The 14,373-nt window shown below is 51.0% G+C and overlaps 1 protein-coding gene across 6 annotated transcripts in view; it reads left to right on the top strand.

Moving 5' to 3' along the window:
- Positions 1-6,919, top strand: part of Mdr49 (Multi drug resistance 49) — a 64,491-nt gene extending 57,572 nt beyond the window's left edge. For all 6 annotated transcript variants that reach the window (XM_076820465.1, XM_076820464.1, XM_076820468.1 and 3 more), the window contains 3 exons: positions 361-762; positions 877-1,023; positions 3,122-6,919. In XM_076820465.1, the coding sequence (XP_076676580.1) occupies positions 361-762; positions 877-1,023; positions 3,122-3,325 (753 nt within the window). In that variant the 3' untranslated portion in view covers positions 3,326-6,919. The remainder of the gene's footprint in view (positions 1-360; positions 763-876; positions 1,024-3,121) is intronic.
- Positions 6,920-14,373: the final 7,454 nt, after the last annotated feature.

Below are 14,373 nucleotides of genomic sequence, written 5' to 3'. Positions count from 1 at the left end.
GCCGCGACTGCTTTAGAATTCCAAAGCGTTTAATGAAGAGATACGAGTGAACGACGTTTCCAACTCGCTACGCAAACGCTCGAAATTGCCGCGTGCAACGTGCCTCGCGAGCGAAACGTCGCTCGCTCGTTCGATAAACCATTTCCCCGCCGTGGCTCGGCCTGGGCCGGCTTGCTTTGTTAAATACTTCGAACAGCCCATGGTAGTTTTGAAGGAATAAGATTAAATCACAAATAGAACGCGAACGAGTCATTATTTCTCTCTCTCTTCTTAATTTCATCGAGGATGATACTGACCGACATCCCAACACTCGAATCAGAGGAGCCAGTTATCCAAGAGCGCGACAATTGACGGTTTCAGAAAGCGGAAGGTCTGATACAGTTCTCGAAGGTCGAGTTCCAGTATCCAACGCGTTCGGAGATGCAGATTCTGCAGGGCCTGAATCTGATAGTGAAGCCTGGCCAGATGGTCGCCCTGGTCGGGCAAAGTGGATGTGGCAAGTCCACCTGCATCCAGCTGCTTCAACGACTGTACGATCCCATCTCTGGCACCGTGACGTTGGACCGTCGCGACATCACCTCGGTCTCGTTGCGCAATCTACGCTCTCAGCTCGGCGTGGTCGGTCAGGAGCCGGTCCTGTTCGACAGGACGATCGCCGAGAACATCGCCTACGGTGACAATTCTCGTTGCGTGCAGATGGAGGAGGTAATCGAGGCCGCTAAGAAGTCGAACATCCACAGCTTCGTCAGCTCTCTACCATTAGTGAGTAGCGCTTTGATTTGGAACGAGATACCTCTTTGAGACTCCTCGTGTGAAAGATCGAGGTGTGAATAGAATGTGGAGGTACACGGAGATGGTCCTTGGTTATTGTTACAGGGGTACGATACTAGGTTAGGATCTAAGGGCACGCAGCTCTCTGGTGGACAGAAGCAACGTATAGCGATAGCGCGAGCTTTGGTCAGGAATCCTCGAGTCCTGCTCCTGGACGAAGCCACCTCTGCCCTTGACACTCAGAGTGAGAAGGTAAGATCCTTCAGTACCGTTAACCATCGTAATTAAGCTTCCGTCATACTGTATAAAAAATTGCAAGCCCCGCTACTCTCCATACCACTCATCATTTCGTGTCATTTCATAATTCACTTTAACCGTGATTTCTTCGGTTCAATTATCGTCATTAAAACGCATCCCGTAAGATGTCACAAAGAGCTTCGCGAGACCACTAAAGTAGAGGTCATAGAATTAGTCTGAAAGCACGGGTGTGCTCAGTAGCATAATACACGTGGAAACGCGGAAAGAAAGTTAAACAAACGTCCGAGAGAAGTGGACGGTGAATTCTCCAGCAGACAAAGACGAGGTATTCGAGCTTGCCTCGACATTGTGTTACACCTGGGATTAATTAACAGTGTCGTAATGCTAGGTCAGAGTTAAACACGGTTACCGAAGACGGCGATAACCTTAGAATCCTCAATGCCCATCGACGAAATACGATTGGGTTCGATTGAAAACCCCGCGGTCGTGCTCGTTACCGTCCTCTCGAGATCCCCCACGGTCAATCGAGTTAATGACCTCTGAAAACGCGTATCGACGACCATCGAAATCTCTTTGGGACCCACCGAGCATCCTCCTCCATTCAAGCATCGCGCAGACCTATCTATCGTTCAGGCAACGCGCGTTAAAGACCCCAAAGTGAAGAACAAAATTTCTGTTTGACCCATTAACGTAGAAGTGTGCTGAGGAATTGTTTCCGAAACAGAACAGTGGTTCTACTCCAAACACTTTCGCCGTAGACACACAGCCATCACCCCCCAGCTTTCGTTGTTTCGTTTGCTCTGGGTGGCAAAGGGTGCATCCAAATATTTTGCCGCGGCGAACGATGAATATCGGGACACTGTGCAGCGAACAACAGCGCGGTGCAGCATTGTAAAGCAGCGTAGTGCTGCGCGAGCCCGCCGGCTGATGAATATTAATGGATCCTGATGGATTTTAATGAACAATACGAGCAAAAAGCGCGAGTCGAGGCGGGGGAGAAAAAGATATCGCGACGTCTAACCGGTTGCCGTGCTACGTAATGGAACGTGCATACTTTGTATGGTAATTTTCTTGGAATTAAAATTCATACGTTTCCGCGCCGTTCGATCGGGACCCCGCGATAAAGCATCTTGTTACGCGAGCCCGCGCGCCATTTCCTTTATTACTTAAGAGGTGCTTCCAATTAAGAGGCCAGCAGAAACCGTTCAGCGCGGATATTTATTCGCGAGACGGTTTCCCACTTTGTCGCAGATTCAGAGCGATCATCGCAGCTCGGACGCTTAATTCTCCAAACCGCCCGCGATCGATTATTCCAGCCACGGGCCCTCGAAATCGGCAACGATCGTCAACAACGCCGCGCGATAGTATTATCCATGCCAACAATCGGAAATACTGGGGGCCCCGCGAGTATTCAATTGCCGTTGGACGAGCGGCTGGCTGCTCGTCCGGCAAACGAATTTCACGGCAATTATTGTTTCGCGGCTGCTTACGACCATCCTGCCGTGCTCTTTGTTGCCACTGACCGGTAGGAAAACAGTGGGGCGCGCGTGTGCCATTGCACGCTACTGCGCTGCTCGCCGAATCTCTGTTCGTTCCACTGGACTTTTCACCGGCATCGAAAAACCCCCTCTGTTCGCCGCTAACGAAAAAGAAGAATAGAGCAGACCCGTGACAGATGTTCAATCGTTGAAATAATAATAGAATTTGACAAAAAAAAAAATAATCGCAAACACGTGTCCCCCGTCTATGAATCGGGAAAGTGAAAGATTGAACGTCGCGCATTAGAGCAAGTATTCGAAGGATTCCGCCAGATTACGGTCAGAGCCTTGACGACGTCCCTTCCTCATCGATTATCGATCACCCCTTAAAATTCCTGGCGCGCTTGGAATTGTGCGACAACCCTCCGGCGACCCCTTAATCCTCTGCGAAGCCTAGTGCACGTTCATCAGTCATTCGGACAAGCTCATCGCATGTTTATGGAATTTCCACTGTAATTAATCCCTTGAGAATTCAGTCGGCGAGATTCTGCTAATAAAGAAGCCGGCGAGGGTAGTCCTCTCGAATTCACTTGCCACGATAATTTCTCGCGCAGGTGGTGCAAGCCGCGCTGGACAAAGCCATGGAGGGCAGAACGTGCATCACCATCGCGCATCGTCTGGCCACTATAAGGAACGCGGACGTGATCTGCGTGCTGGAGAAGGGAAAGGTCGCGGAGATGGGCACTCACGACGATCTAATAGCGGCCGACGGCCTCTACGCTCATCTGCACGCCCTCCAGGAAGCAGCGATGGAGTAGAGCGGAGCGGCCATAGACGACGCGCGACGCCCCCTCGGCGCTCTTCGGGGCTGAAAGGCTCGAAACGACGGGGACCGCGGTTTCGTCGGAAGCGAGCTCAGCCTCGGCCCGCCACCGCGGAAGGAAGAGGAAATTGCGCGTGCCACGGAGGAAAATGGCACGGATTCCCACCCCTTCGCGGTCGAAACGCGTACTTGGATTGCCGCAGGAGATTCTTAACAAATATTCTCTCTCTCTCATCCTCCTGCCGGCACCTCACCGCGACTCTCGTTTTCATAGATTTCGTTGAACGGTAGAATTTCACGGTTTTCTTAATGCGTTCACCTGCTCCCCCCGGGAGGCACAGAGATACATAGATGAAATCGAGGAGGCTCCCCTATCGTAGCGAACTCGAATTTATTAGTAGCTGTTGGCTCTGTCCTCGTTCGTCTCGTAGACGTCATCGAAACGCGTTTTCGCTGTGCCTCGCTCTTCCCTGTCCCCGGTTCCCGCCTCCGTGCCGTGGAAAACCGACCACCGGAAACATACCGCGAGCTTCAGAGACGCGCCCTTCGAAACTGGAAATCGTACAGTCCCCTGTTATAACCCTGTCGTGACCCGGGCCACAAATTCTGACGACGCTTCGGGTCGTTCGCTGCGCTCCCACTTCGCACGGTCATTACGCAATAGCCCCGCCGCAGGGAACGATGAAACGCGTCGTATTCTGTACTGCCGCCACCCCGGGGCAACGGACACCATCCTGTCCTCGGGTGCGTCGTCCACCGCGTCTTCTTCGCTTTTCCCTGCGTTGCTCTTCCTTGTTTCGCGCTGCTGGTGACGCGTGCCGTGCTCGATCGATTCGAATGGGTAAGGTTCCGGGAGGCTATCGCGTGCCCGCCGCGCCATCGGAGCCGACGCACGATCTTTGAGACAAACCCCTGTCGCGGGGGAATTGCAGGATAGCCGCGAGCAGAAAGGAATACGAATGCGTTGTCGGAGGCACGCGACAGAGAGCCACGGAGATTGGAGGGAAGTTTATTCGAAGCAGACGGGGGGAATCAATATTTGCGTCGGCGGGTAGGGTCGATTGATCGATCGCGCGGCAAACGGGACCAGGGAACGCGGAATAAGACGCGGAAACGACGACGAGCGAAGGTGTCCTTTTTTCCTAGCCTCGTCTAACGACGCCACCGCCCATGAAAGATGCATGAGTGTTTCCCTCTTTATACGGACAATCGCGCTCCCCCTGTCCCCCGACATCCTCTTACTCGCGCGAAAACTAGCCGCCCCCTTTTTCGCCCCTGCGAAACGTCACGCGACTGTCTTCTCGTGGAACGTAACGAGCTCGATACGGAGCTTCCGTCGATTCAGAGAATGTCGCGAGTCGTCAGCTTGTTGTGCCTTAATAATTACGCGACTCGTGGATGAAAGGAAAGAGCTGAGGGGGAGAGCGAGATCGTATAAAAGGAGCTGATTCTCGGAAAAGAATGGCGCGTCGAGGTGCGAACTTCGAATGGCCAGGACCGGTACGCGAATCCTTTGAATGAGAAACACGTGGAATATATTGGAAGATCGTGGGAGACGCGTTACTAGGGTAGGAAACCGTTTCCATGGTGCTTTCGGGCGCAGATCCACGCGGAGGCTGGATGTCCGTGGTTGGACTTCGCGACGGATTCTTTCCTCTGAACTTGTGCCTTCACTTCGTATATTTAGCGATAAGATCCCGCGGAGGTCCGCTCGAGGCTTGTCACCTTCGCGATGGCGTACCGCGCGGCGCGAGGATTCTCTAAAATTTCGCCAAGCATTCGTTATTCCTTCCGTTTTCCACGCGACGAGCTGATCAGTGAAATCATTCAGGGTCGCGAGGGTTTCTTTTTATTCGTTTCGCCCGCTGGTCGACGCAGAGTACTTAATCGCCTCGGAAGAAGGCCTCGACTAAGCTTTACCGCGATCGACGCGCAACATAGTGCTTTATATCGCCGACGACAATACTTACGTAGCCGTAGAGAAACCTTTGACCCAGGGACAAGCGTTCGCCGCGACTGGTAGCCGTTTAAACGTTTCTTAATCCTTAATTAGAGTAAGAGGCGAGACGGAGACGTGGTTCCTTGGAGGAAGGAACGCGACAATTGCTCTCCGCGATCGTCTTCTTTTATTTCTTCGTTTTACGTACTTATCGCGCACGAGCGAGTCCAAAAGAGAACGAACAAAAGTACAATCAGCGCCGCGGACCCGTCGAATGGCGATCCGGCAGAAATGTTTACGCCGTATCGGATTTAACTTTAATTTAAGCTTCCTCTCTCCTCGCTTGAGAATTTGGTGCTCGACCGGGCGAACTGAGTGTCCGCCGAACGAGGATCGGTCGCAGGCACAGGATGGCACGTCGCGAGGAAATGTAGTCGAGCACCGAACCGAGATGGATGAAGAAACACGACGCACGGAGAGATATCGTAGCTGTAAAAACGTTTTCAAATCGTTATTTAAGACTAAGGCTGCGGCCAGCGTAACTTAAGGGGCAGAGATCTTAAAATCGCGAAACGAGCGATCGCTTGGCGTCAACTGCGTGCGGCTATTGCGATATGAAACAGACAGTGCAGCGTGCTGTCGTTGTAATTCTGTTTTCCCTCTTTCCCTTTCTTTCTCTCTCTCTCTCTCTCTCTCACTCTCACACTCCCTTTCTTTTTCATATATCGAGAGAGCGTCGAGTTGTAATTACACAGCGAATTACTAGGCAGTATAACGACAAAGAGGAAGTATTAATTTTTTTTTCGTTTTATTTTCTTGTTACATGAGAGACGGGGCAGATCGTACTGCTGCCATATACAAAATAAATGGAAACATAGTGGACAAAAAAAAAAACACATACAAACAAACACAGCCCAGTCGTTTTCGATGCACCCCGTCGCCGGAAAAAAAAGCTGCGAAACTGCGCCCGACCGTTCCCCTTCCCGCGCTCGTCTCGTCCATCTGTCCCGCGTTTATCCTGTATTTTCTTTCTTCTTTTTTTTTTTTTTTTTGTTTCACGGCGCGAGGTTTATTCGCCGCGCGGAATTTATATCTATTCGCGCGGTCTTTTAACGTTCATCGCGGGACACGCCCGATCGTTCGTGAAAAATCCACGGGGAAAATTAAAAGAAGCGGGCGTCGCGCTAAATCCCCCTCGAATCCAGGCGAAAAGCCGTTGATTTCGATTACCATTTACCCGATCAGTCTGCCTGTTTTCACGAGTTTGTAAAATAAATCCTGCCGCCCCTGGCAAAAGTGCCCCCGCTTTCGAAACTTCCCTAGATAACAGGTTCGCCGTTTTTTTACTCTCACTAGAGCCACGTGTTCATTTCCAAGCCCCTGTCGTTATTTGCACAGGAATTAATTATCCAACCTGGAAGAGCCTCTAGCCTCTAGAGGTCTCACTAGACTCAGGTACGTAGACTGCTTAGACTGTGTCGAAGTGTGAGGCGAGGCTGAAGAATTACTTAACATACGATTATCGTAGACGATGTGGAATCGGATGGATGGCACTGTCGCCAGGCATGTAACAATACAACACCTTGAGAACGATGATGCATCGATACGTAAGAATGCTTTTCTAGTTTTCAAATTAAAAACTGAATCTTCCCCGCGATGTTAACATTTCATGCGACCCCACCATTCGCCGCGAGACCTCCTCGCAAAATATTCAACGCGGATGCTGCAGCGTCCAGCCGAGGGGGTTGGAGGGTGGGCGGGGGTTGACGCGCAACAGAGGGACAAAGTGAATGCTAAGTTCGATGAGCGGGGACGAGGGCGAGTTTTGCGAACTTGAGCGCGGCAGTTTTTCAAGAAACTTCCGCCGCGCGAAAGCAGCGTAATACGTTGCTGGAGGGGGGTGGGTGGTGGGTGGGTGGGTGGAGGAGGAGTTGACAAAGGCCAGCCGTGGTGCGAGGGATAAAGAAGTATCCACCGCGGAGGGAAGCTGATTTATTGCTACCGGTGACCGTCGCCGGGGAAATGGCGGGGGAGGCGAAAGTGCGCAGGGTTGTCGGGTGCATAACGCGTCGGAGACTCGAAATTATTCCATCGAGTCCACGCTGCATGCCACTCTAGCAAATACTATCCCGGGCGGGGCAAAACCAGCCGCGTCTGAACCGCTGGTGGCACGCAGAGCGTTTCGCGCTGAAATGCAACGATTAAGGCGGACGCGAACCGTCATTAGCGCCTCGTAAATCCGATTAGCCCGCGCGACCGATAAAACGCCGCTGCCGTCGGCCTTTTATCGCCTATCCGCCGCGCGGAATCTTGGGAAAACAACGGGGCGGGAATAATTCATGACCTACGTCGGAAGTGCACGGCCGCTATGTAATTTCGTTCCGCGGCCCTCGATGCGAGCGGCGAAGGGTCGACGATTCCGTACGCGGGGGCGGTGAGCGGCAAGTTAAGGGAACCTTCCGGTCTAGAGCCCCCAAAAAATAGGTGATCTTTAGGAATTAATTAAAGGAAAACTACAATATATAATTTAATGGAACTTTTTGCATTGTATTAAGGATGCCTTAAATTATAGAAATATGTTTTTTGTTTTATAATTAATCATTACAGACGGCACTGGGGAGTCGTTAAAGTCCAGGCGTCAAAAAATTGATTCAAATCAGTGGGACCTGTATCTCTAAAAGTTATTATCCGATTCGACTGAAACTTTTTTTATTTTGAAGAATACCTTTCCAGCTAGGGAGAGAAACCAGAAAAAATTACACAAATGACATTTTTAAGAAAATAACGACACTTGAAGTTTGAAATCACTTTTTCCCTATATTTTTCATCCTTTAAATGCCTTTGAAAATTATAAATTTTCAATTTTTTTAGCTTTTGAGTAAAAAATCTCCAAAGACCACCCTTTTTTCGGCCTTAGCTCTCCTTGTCTCAGACTTTCCTCACGCGTCCGCATCGAATTGAATCGTAACCGAGCAGACGGTCGAACCGAATCACCCGTCAGCGTTTATTATCCCTTCGTTCGACCCTTCGCTCAGGACTGATTAGAAAACCTATTCGCTTTTACGAGCCGCGTAAAAGAGGCAGAGCGTTCTGGCCCGCCTGCTTCCCACCGTTCGCAAGAGGCAGCACGTAGGGCGGCAAAGAGACAGCCGCGGGACCACGGCGAGTCACTTTAATCCCTCGACTCGACGGCGATTAGCATTCACAGAGGAAGAGCTCGCTCTTTGTTGTACCGACAGGCAGCTTGGACCTGGAGTCGCGGGTTCGTGCCAACTGGGTAAGCACCGGAGGAGGCTCAAGTTCCCTGAGAAACGGAGACGGCGTGACGCAAACTGGGTTAGGATAAGGATAACAGTCTAGGAGGGGTAAACAGTGCCGGAGAAAAACTCGATACTAAACTTCGGGGATGCGCGGGGCTGGTTAAGCGTGAGGGATGACACCCTTTGAGGAGTTCGGGGATGACTGATGAGTGGCTGTTGGACAGACTTGAGATGGATGCGTGGTTCACGCGTTCGCATCGATTATTGATCCGTGGACAGGCGGCGGTGGTTAACGAATGGATTATAACGGAGACGCGGGTAGTCGAGAGGATGTGTGCGGAGCAAAGAAGGTCGGTGGACGTTAAACTGGTGAATATAAATATGCTTAGGCAACGGGGGTGGGTCACGCTAGATGTTGGCACAGAAGAAGATAATAACTTGACGCTGTAATAAACTCGTTAATACCGAAGCAAGTAGAACACCCGCTATTACTCTCAGTGTTTGACAAGCTTCTCCCTGGTACTCCACCGGCGCTCATGCAGCCACAGAAAACAGTGACGAGGAAACGCAAAACGAAACGAATAAAAGCGGGGGAAAAAAGAGGTGGCGAGAGAAGGAGGGGTTGGTTGGCGAGGTCGTATGTGCGAGGCAGCGTGCAGCCTGCCAGGTGCATATAAATCAGCATAAATTGTAATGCAGAATTCCGTAGTCGGTATGCGTGGTGCCTTCGCGTTTAGTCAGCGTACATACGTGGCGTGTGTGGGCGCGCGGCCCGCACGAGCGAGCCCGATGCGTCTCGCGTGTGTTTAGCCAGCCACGAGAGGAAACCAGCTCTCCGCGGTCCAAGGGATCGTGCTGGAATTCACTTTGCCCGGCCGTTGTGCGGTGCGCGAAGGCGGGAAAGATTTCGGCACGGTCCGAAACGAAATTGCTGCCCCTAAACGAGTGAAAGGGACGCCGCGCGACCTGTCTCTCCCTGCATTCTTTCGCCGGCGTGTAATCCACTTTGCGCGACCGCCGCTGCTCGCGTTCCGCTCCGCCACGTTACGCGCCGCCCTTTTTACGCGAGTACAATTGACTTGCATAAATCAGGGGCGGTCCCGGGGAGAACGAAATTCCCAGCGATAAGCCTGCAAGTGTATCAGGGGTTTCTTTCTATTCGACAGGGAGTTCGTTCGCCTAGGGGCGCGAAAAAGTGGTTCGCCCAACGCGCTCGGGGGTCGTGAATGAATCGGCCGCCGCGGACTTCCGCTCAGCTTGCCGGCTGTCGAGAGATCATGCCTTAACGATATTGAACCCGTTCATCCACCGCCGTGTCACTTCAATGGCGGAGCCTGGAGACAGATTTTTCGAACCTCGGATTTTCTACTCCCGATTTCCACTTGATCCACCGCACGAGGGTTCCTGGACGTCCGGGATCCCTTCTGGAGCTTTTCATACCTTAGTCTATGGAGTGGAGTATAAGTCCCGTGGAGTCTCCTCTTTGGTGTCGAGGCTCGGTGATACGATTCAACGGGAAACTTTGTTAAGATCGAATTTCTAATTTAACTCTGCACAACGCGTGACCAGAGCTATCTGCTGAGGAAAGGGTTGAAGAGTAGGTAAAGCAGAGACGTAGAGGGATGCAGGAATTTGAGGCGAAAAGGGCCGTAGAACGAAGAACAATAGCAACGCAGCTTGTCCAATTAGTTTTATCCATTACTTCCTTTGAATCCGCGCCATTAGAAACTGACCGGGACAAGGGGAGCGCCTGAAATCGGGAGGAGGAGGGTTGAAATTTTATTCCACGGTCTGTGTTCGCTTGTCCACGAATGTTCCGTAGTTGCTCCCAATCGGGGAATCGATTCAGAGCGATCAGATTTCTGAACACGTATCGGCCGACTCGCTGTTGTACGCGTCGCTAAAAAATACCCCCCTTTTCGAGAGCAGCGCGCTCTCCCTGTTTCGTTACGGATGGCCAGTGAAACGTCCGACGATAAATCCGACGCTTCGTCGGCTGTTTATCACGGCTGGAAATAGAAAAATATCTAAACGTCGATTACACGCGCCGGCGTTCGAGCCGCGAAATTCATTGAACCCCCGTCTGGCACACGCGAAGGAGACGAATTTGATGGAAATTGCGGGGCGCGGGGGAAATTTACGAGGCCGCGCCACGATCCAGAAGCGGCCTCGTAATTCTTGGGATCTGTTTCGAGAACGCTGGCACGTCCAGGCGCCGAGGGAGGACCCTCCAGGATGCGATATATAAAACGGACACGAGCTTTTTACTCGTCGATTCGCAGGGGTGCGAGGCACGATACCCCTTTTTCTCGAGCCTGAGAATTATTCTCAGTTCGATGGGGGCCTTCGCGTAGCAGTGACGTCTTTATACTACTTGCTGCGAGTGATGGGTACTTGGATTTACAGTGGCTCGCATTAATATTCGGATAGTTTTTAAAATCGCATAACTTTTTTAGAATTGGTCCAAACAACTTGAGTTTTTTTGAGAAGCTAGAAGAATTAGTTTGCTAACTGACGCGTTTCGTTGTCTTGAAAAAAATGTATTTGGTTGGAATAGCGAAAAGAATAGTAAAGGTCGATTTTTAAACTTTTTTTTGTGAGCTTGTAATGAAAATTCAAAGTTTAAAAATCGACCTTTACTATTCTTTTCGCTATTCCGACCAAATACATTTGTTTTCAAAACGACCAAATACGTCATTTAGCAAACTAATCCTTCTACCTTCTAAAAAAAACTCAAGTCGTTTGGACCAATTCTAAAAAAGTTATGCGATTTAAAAAAGTGTCCGAATATTAATGCGAGTCACTGTAGTGTGACTTCTCTCCTTTCTGTGCTACTTGAAAGACGTATTCGGCAGATTTTTAAACACCGCGCTTACCAGTGATAGCACAGTGGATAAGGTTTTACAGCGCACGCATGAAGAACGTCCATTCAATTGCGTAATTATTCTCACTATTTAGTTGCGAAGGTGATTTCGCCGACGTAATTGGGACCAAGCTATAAATATTCATGTTTGTTAAAATATTCATGGAACACAGGTCGGTCTGTGCAGCTTGATTAAGGATTTCTTTTCGGTACGCGTCCAAAATTTCCCCGCGCCGCGACACGTTGCTCCTCGGAAGCCCAAGGAATGGAAAACGCCCGGGCACGAAGCAAGGGGAGAGCTGTCGATACTGTTAAATATTGTGCGTACACGGTTCGACGGGCTTGAAGTGACGTCGACAGGCGGGCGAGCGTTACGCGAGATGCGCGCTAATTTCCATTAATCTCGCCGAAGACAGCATGGATAATCGATAATATCGACGGAATATCGACTTCCAATCACAGGATCGCGGACCGTGAACCCGTGCTGCGCACCGTGTCCACAGGAACAAAGGTGCTCATAATTTATGCGGGGACGCAGAATCCATCGGGCGTCGAAAATAATTCACCGGCGTTTCTGTCGCGTGTCAAGCAGCCTCTCGGCTCGCTGCGTGTCTCTGAAGATTGGAGCCGACCACTGTACAAATAGCAAGCAACAGTGTTAACGTCAGACGCTAATGGTGTATCGTTTCTCCAAAAAATACCATCGCCCGTTAGAATTTCGGTTAAACTTTAATTTGCGAAATCGTAGATCAGGTGGGAGAGAATAAAATCAGCTGTTACGGCGTGAAAAACGCAGAGTAGCTTCGCTATATCACTGGTCAGACATTGTTCCAGTAGATGCAACATGTAACTGGTCAGACACTCGCGGTAGATTCAATGTAAAACTGGTCAGACACTCTCGCAGTAGATTCAGCGCGCCACTGGTCAGACAATCTCGCTGCTTTCCAATCAGCGCAACTTCTGCGGCCGGTGAATGTCTAAATTACGCTGCTAGGCAGCGAACCAGGGTCGAAAGCAAGCAGAATAACGGTGGAAAGAATGTCATTAGCGGAAGCGGAGAAATAGAAATTACGAATTCCACGCGCGAGCTCACGGAGGACGGTTACAATTACCGTGCCGCGTTCCAGGCATATCCTTTTCGTCTCGTGGAATTGATACGAGGCAAATATGGAGGAGGAATCGAAGGTAAAGCTGGCGTGGGTATAAAAGATTCCACCGGGGGGCGGAGGTAATTGCGCGTAACGATGAAGGACCGTGGATTCGAGGGGCGCGTGGCCGTCCATTAGAATTAAACCGCCATTACGCGCAACACGCATCGGGTAATCCCTCCGAGGATCCGAAGAGCGTGTCCGCGGCATTTCGCAGCTTCGCGTTGCAAGTTTCCTCGATCGTGGCGGAGTACAACTGGGAAATGGCGTTTTCAAGGGAATTTCCATTCGGAATAATTAACCCTCCCGGTGGTGCCGGGTTGAATGAAAGTGAGACGGTGACTCCTTGGTGTCTAAAAACAGAAGCGAGAGCCTGCGATGCTCGTGTCTGAAAGGTGCAAGGAGTAACAGCACCGCGGTGACGTTTATTTCAAACAAGTCGCCGGAGCAAACATTATTCCGATAACCATCAGAGCTCGGTGGAAGCGAACACTTTCATCGGGCAGGAAAATTCTGACCAGGGGCGACGTTTTAATACGAGATGTCGCAGCTCCGGGACACGAGTTCCAAACTTTCGCTCGGCCCCAATTTATTCCCGTCCGTTGACGCTTCAATTGTCGCCGGCGAATCGTTCGCGGCATCCGAAAAAAAAAGCCGTGAAACTATTTCGATCCGCTGCGGTCGCTTTGCCCCTCTCCGCCGGGCATTTTCGTGCTCGCCGGGAGCGCCGCGAATTATGAAATTTCGCGTGGAATTAGGACGACCTCCCCCGGTTACGAGCACCATTTCCCGCGAAGAACACGACTCGGGGCGCGCTGCAGCCGCGTGTACTTGTAATTGCCGTGGCACGTTCGGCGCGCAAACACCGCGGCGAGGGCGTGCTCCAGCAATAATAACAGTAACGACGATAATAATGACGTGGATGCGCGGGCGGACCAGCAGGAGAACGAGGAACGGCGGGCGCTTCAAGGGCAAAAGTATGCCAGGCATCGTGAGTATCATTTGTAATGGGGTGAGCAGGGGGTGTATTCAATTACGAGTGGCGCGTTTCAATTTGCTTGGGAAAGTCTAGCTACAGTAACTGCGCTAATGCCGGGGGCTGTTGTTCCATTGAAATTCTACTCTTTTACATTTCATCCTGCATCAATGAGCCGCGGTAACATAAACGCCATTGAATTTCCGCGAAATTCATTATTTATCGACGTTCCGCGGCGTGCGGATCGGACAGGAAGGAATCGCGTCGAGGAATCTTTTACAGTCGTCGAAAACCATTGCGGCTGCAGCTTCGTTAATCAGCGTTTAACCGCAGCGACGATTGACGAGGATCGGGGGATATTTATCACGCGACGCGAGCACAAATAATATCGCGATATCCCCGAGCCTCGATACCCTATTTACGCGGATCTCGTTGGCGGCTTCACGCAACATTTAATTATGTCCATAAATTTCAGGTTGCCGCTCTAATTTGCTAGTTTTCCCGTTCGTCGTCGGCCCTCCTCGTAAACATTCAATCGGCAATTATAACGGAGACTGGGCATCAGTCGACAAACAAAGCCCTTTAACAGACATTAATCCCACCCCGTCCGCTGCTCCGCGTCGAGCCGCGAGAAGAATCCCCCGGCGACGACAAGATAATCCTCGAAGTGAGTTCGCTTAATGAACAACCCTCGCGGAAGTAAACGCGTTGCATTTACCAGAATCGTCGGCGCTCGGAGACGCTCGTCTCGAAGCCCGCCTTCCCTCCTCCCCTAGTCACCTTGCGCCGCAATTAAACTCGCGAAAATAGTTGGTTGAACGGTTGCTTCGTTCTTACCGCGGCTCGCTGCGCCTTGG

The sequence above is a fragment of the Andrena cerasifolii genome, chromosome 9 (genome assembly GCF_050908995.1).
Source record: "Andrena cerasifolii isolate SP2316 chromosome 9, iyAndCera1_principal, whole genome shotgun sequence".
In the NCBI taxonomy this organism is placed as follows: domain Eukaryota; kingdom Metazoa; phylum Arthropoda; class Insecta; order Hymenoptera; family Andrenidae; genus Andrena; species Andrena cerasifolii.
The sequence above is the reverse complement of the archived record's forward strand: the minus strand, read 5'-3'. Positions and strand labels throughout refer to the sequence as shown.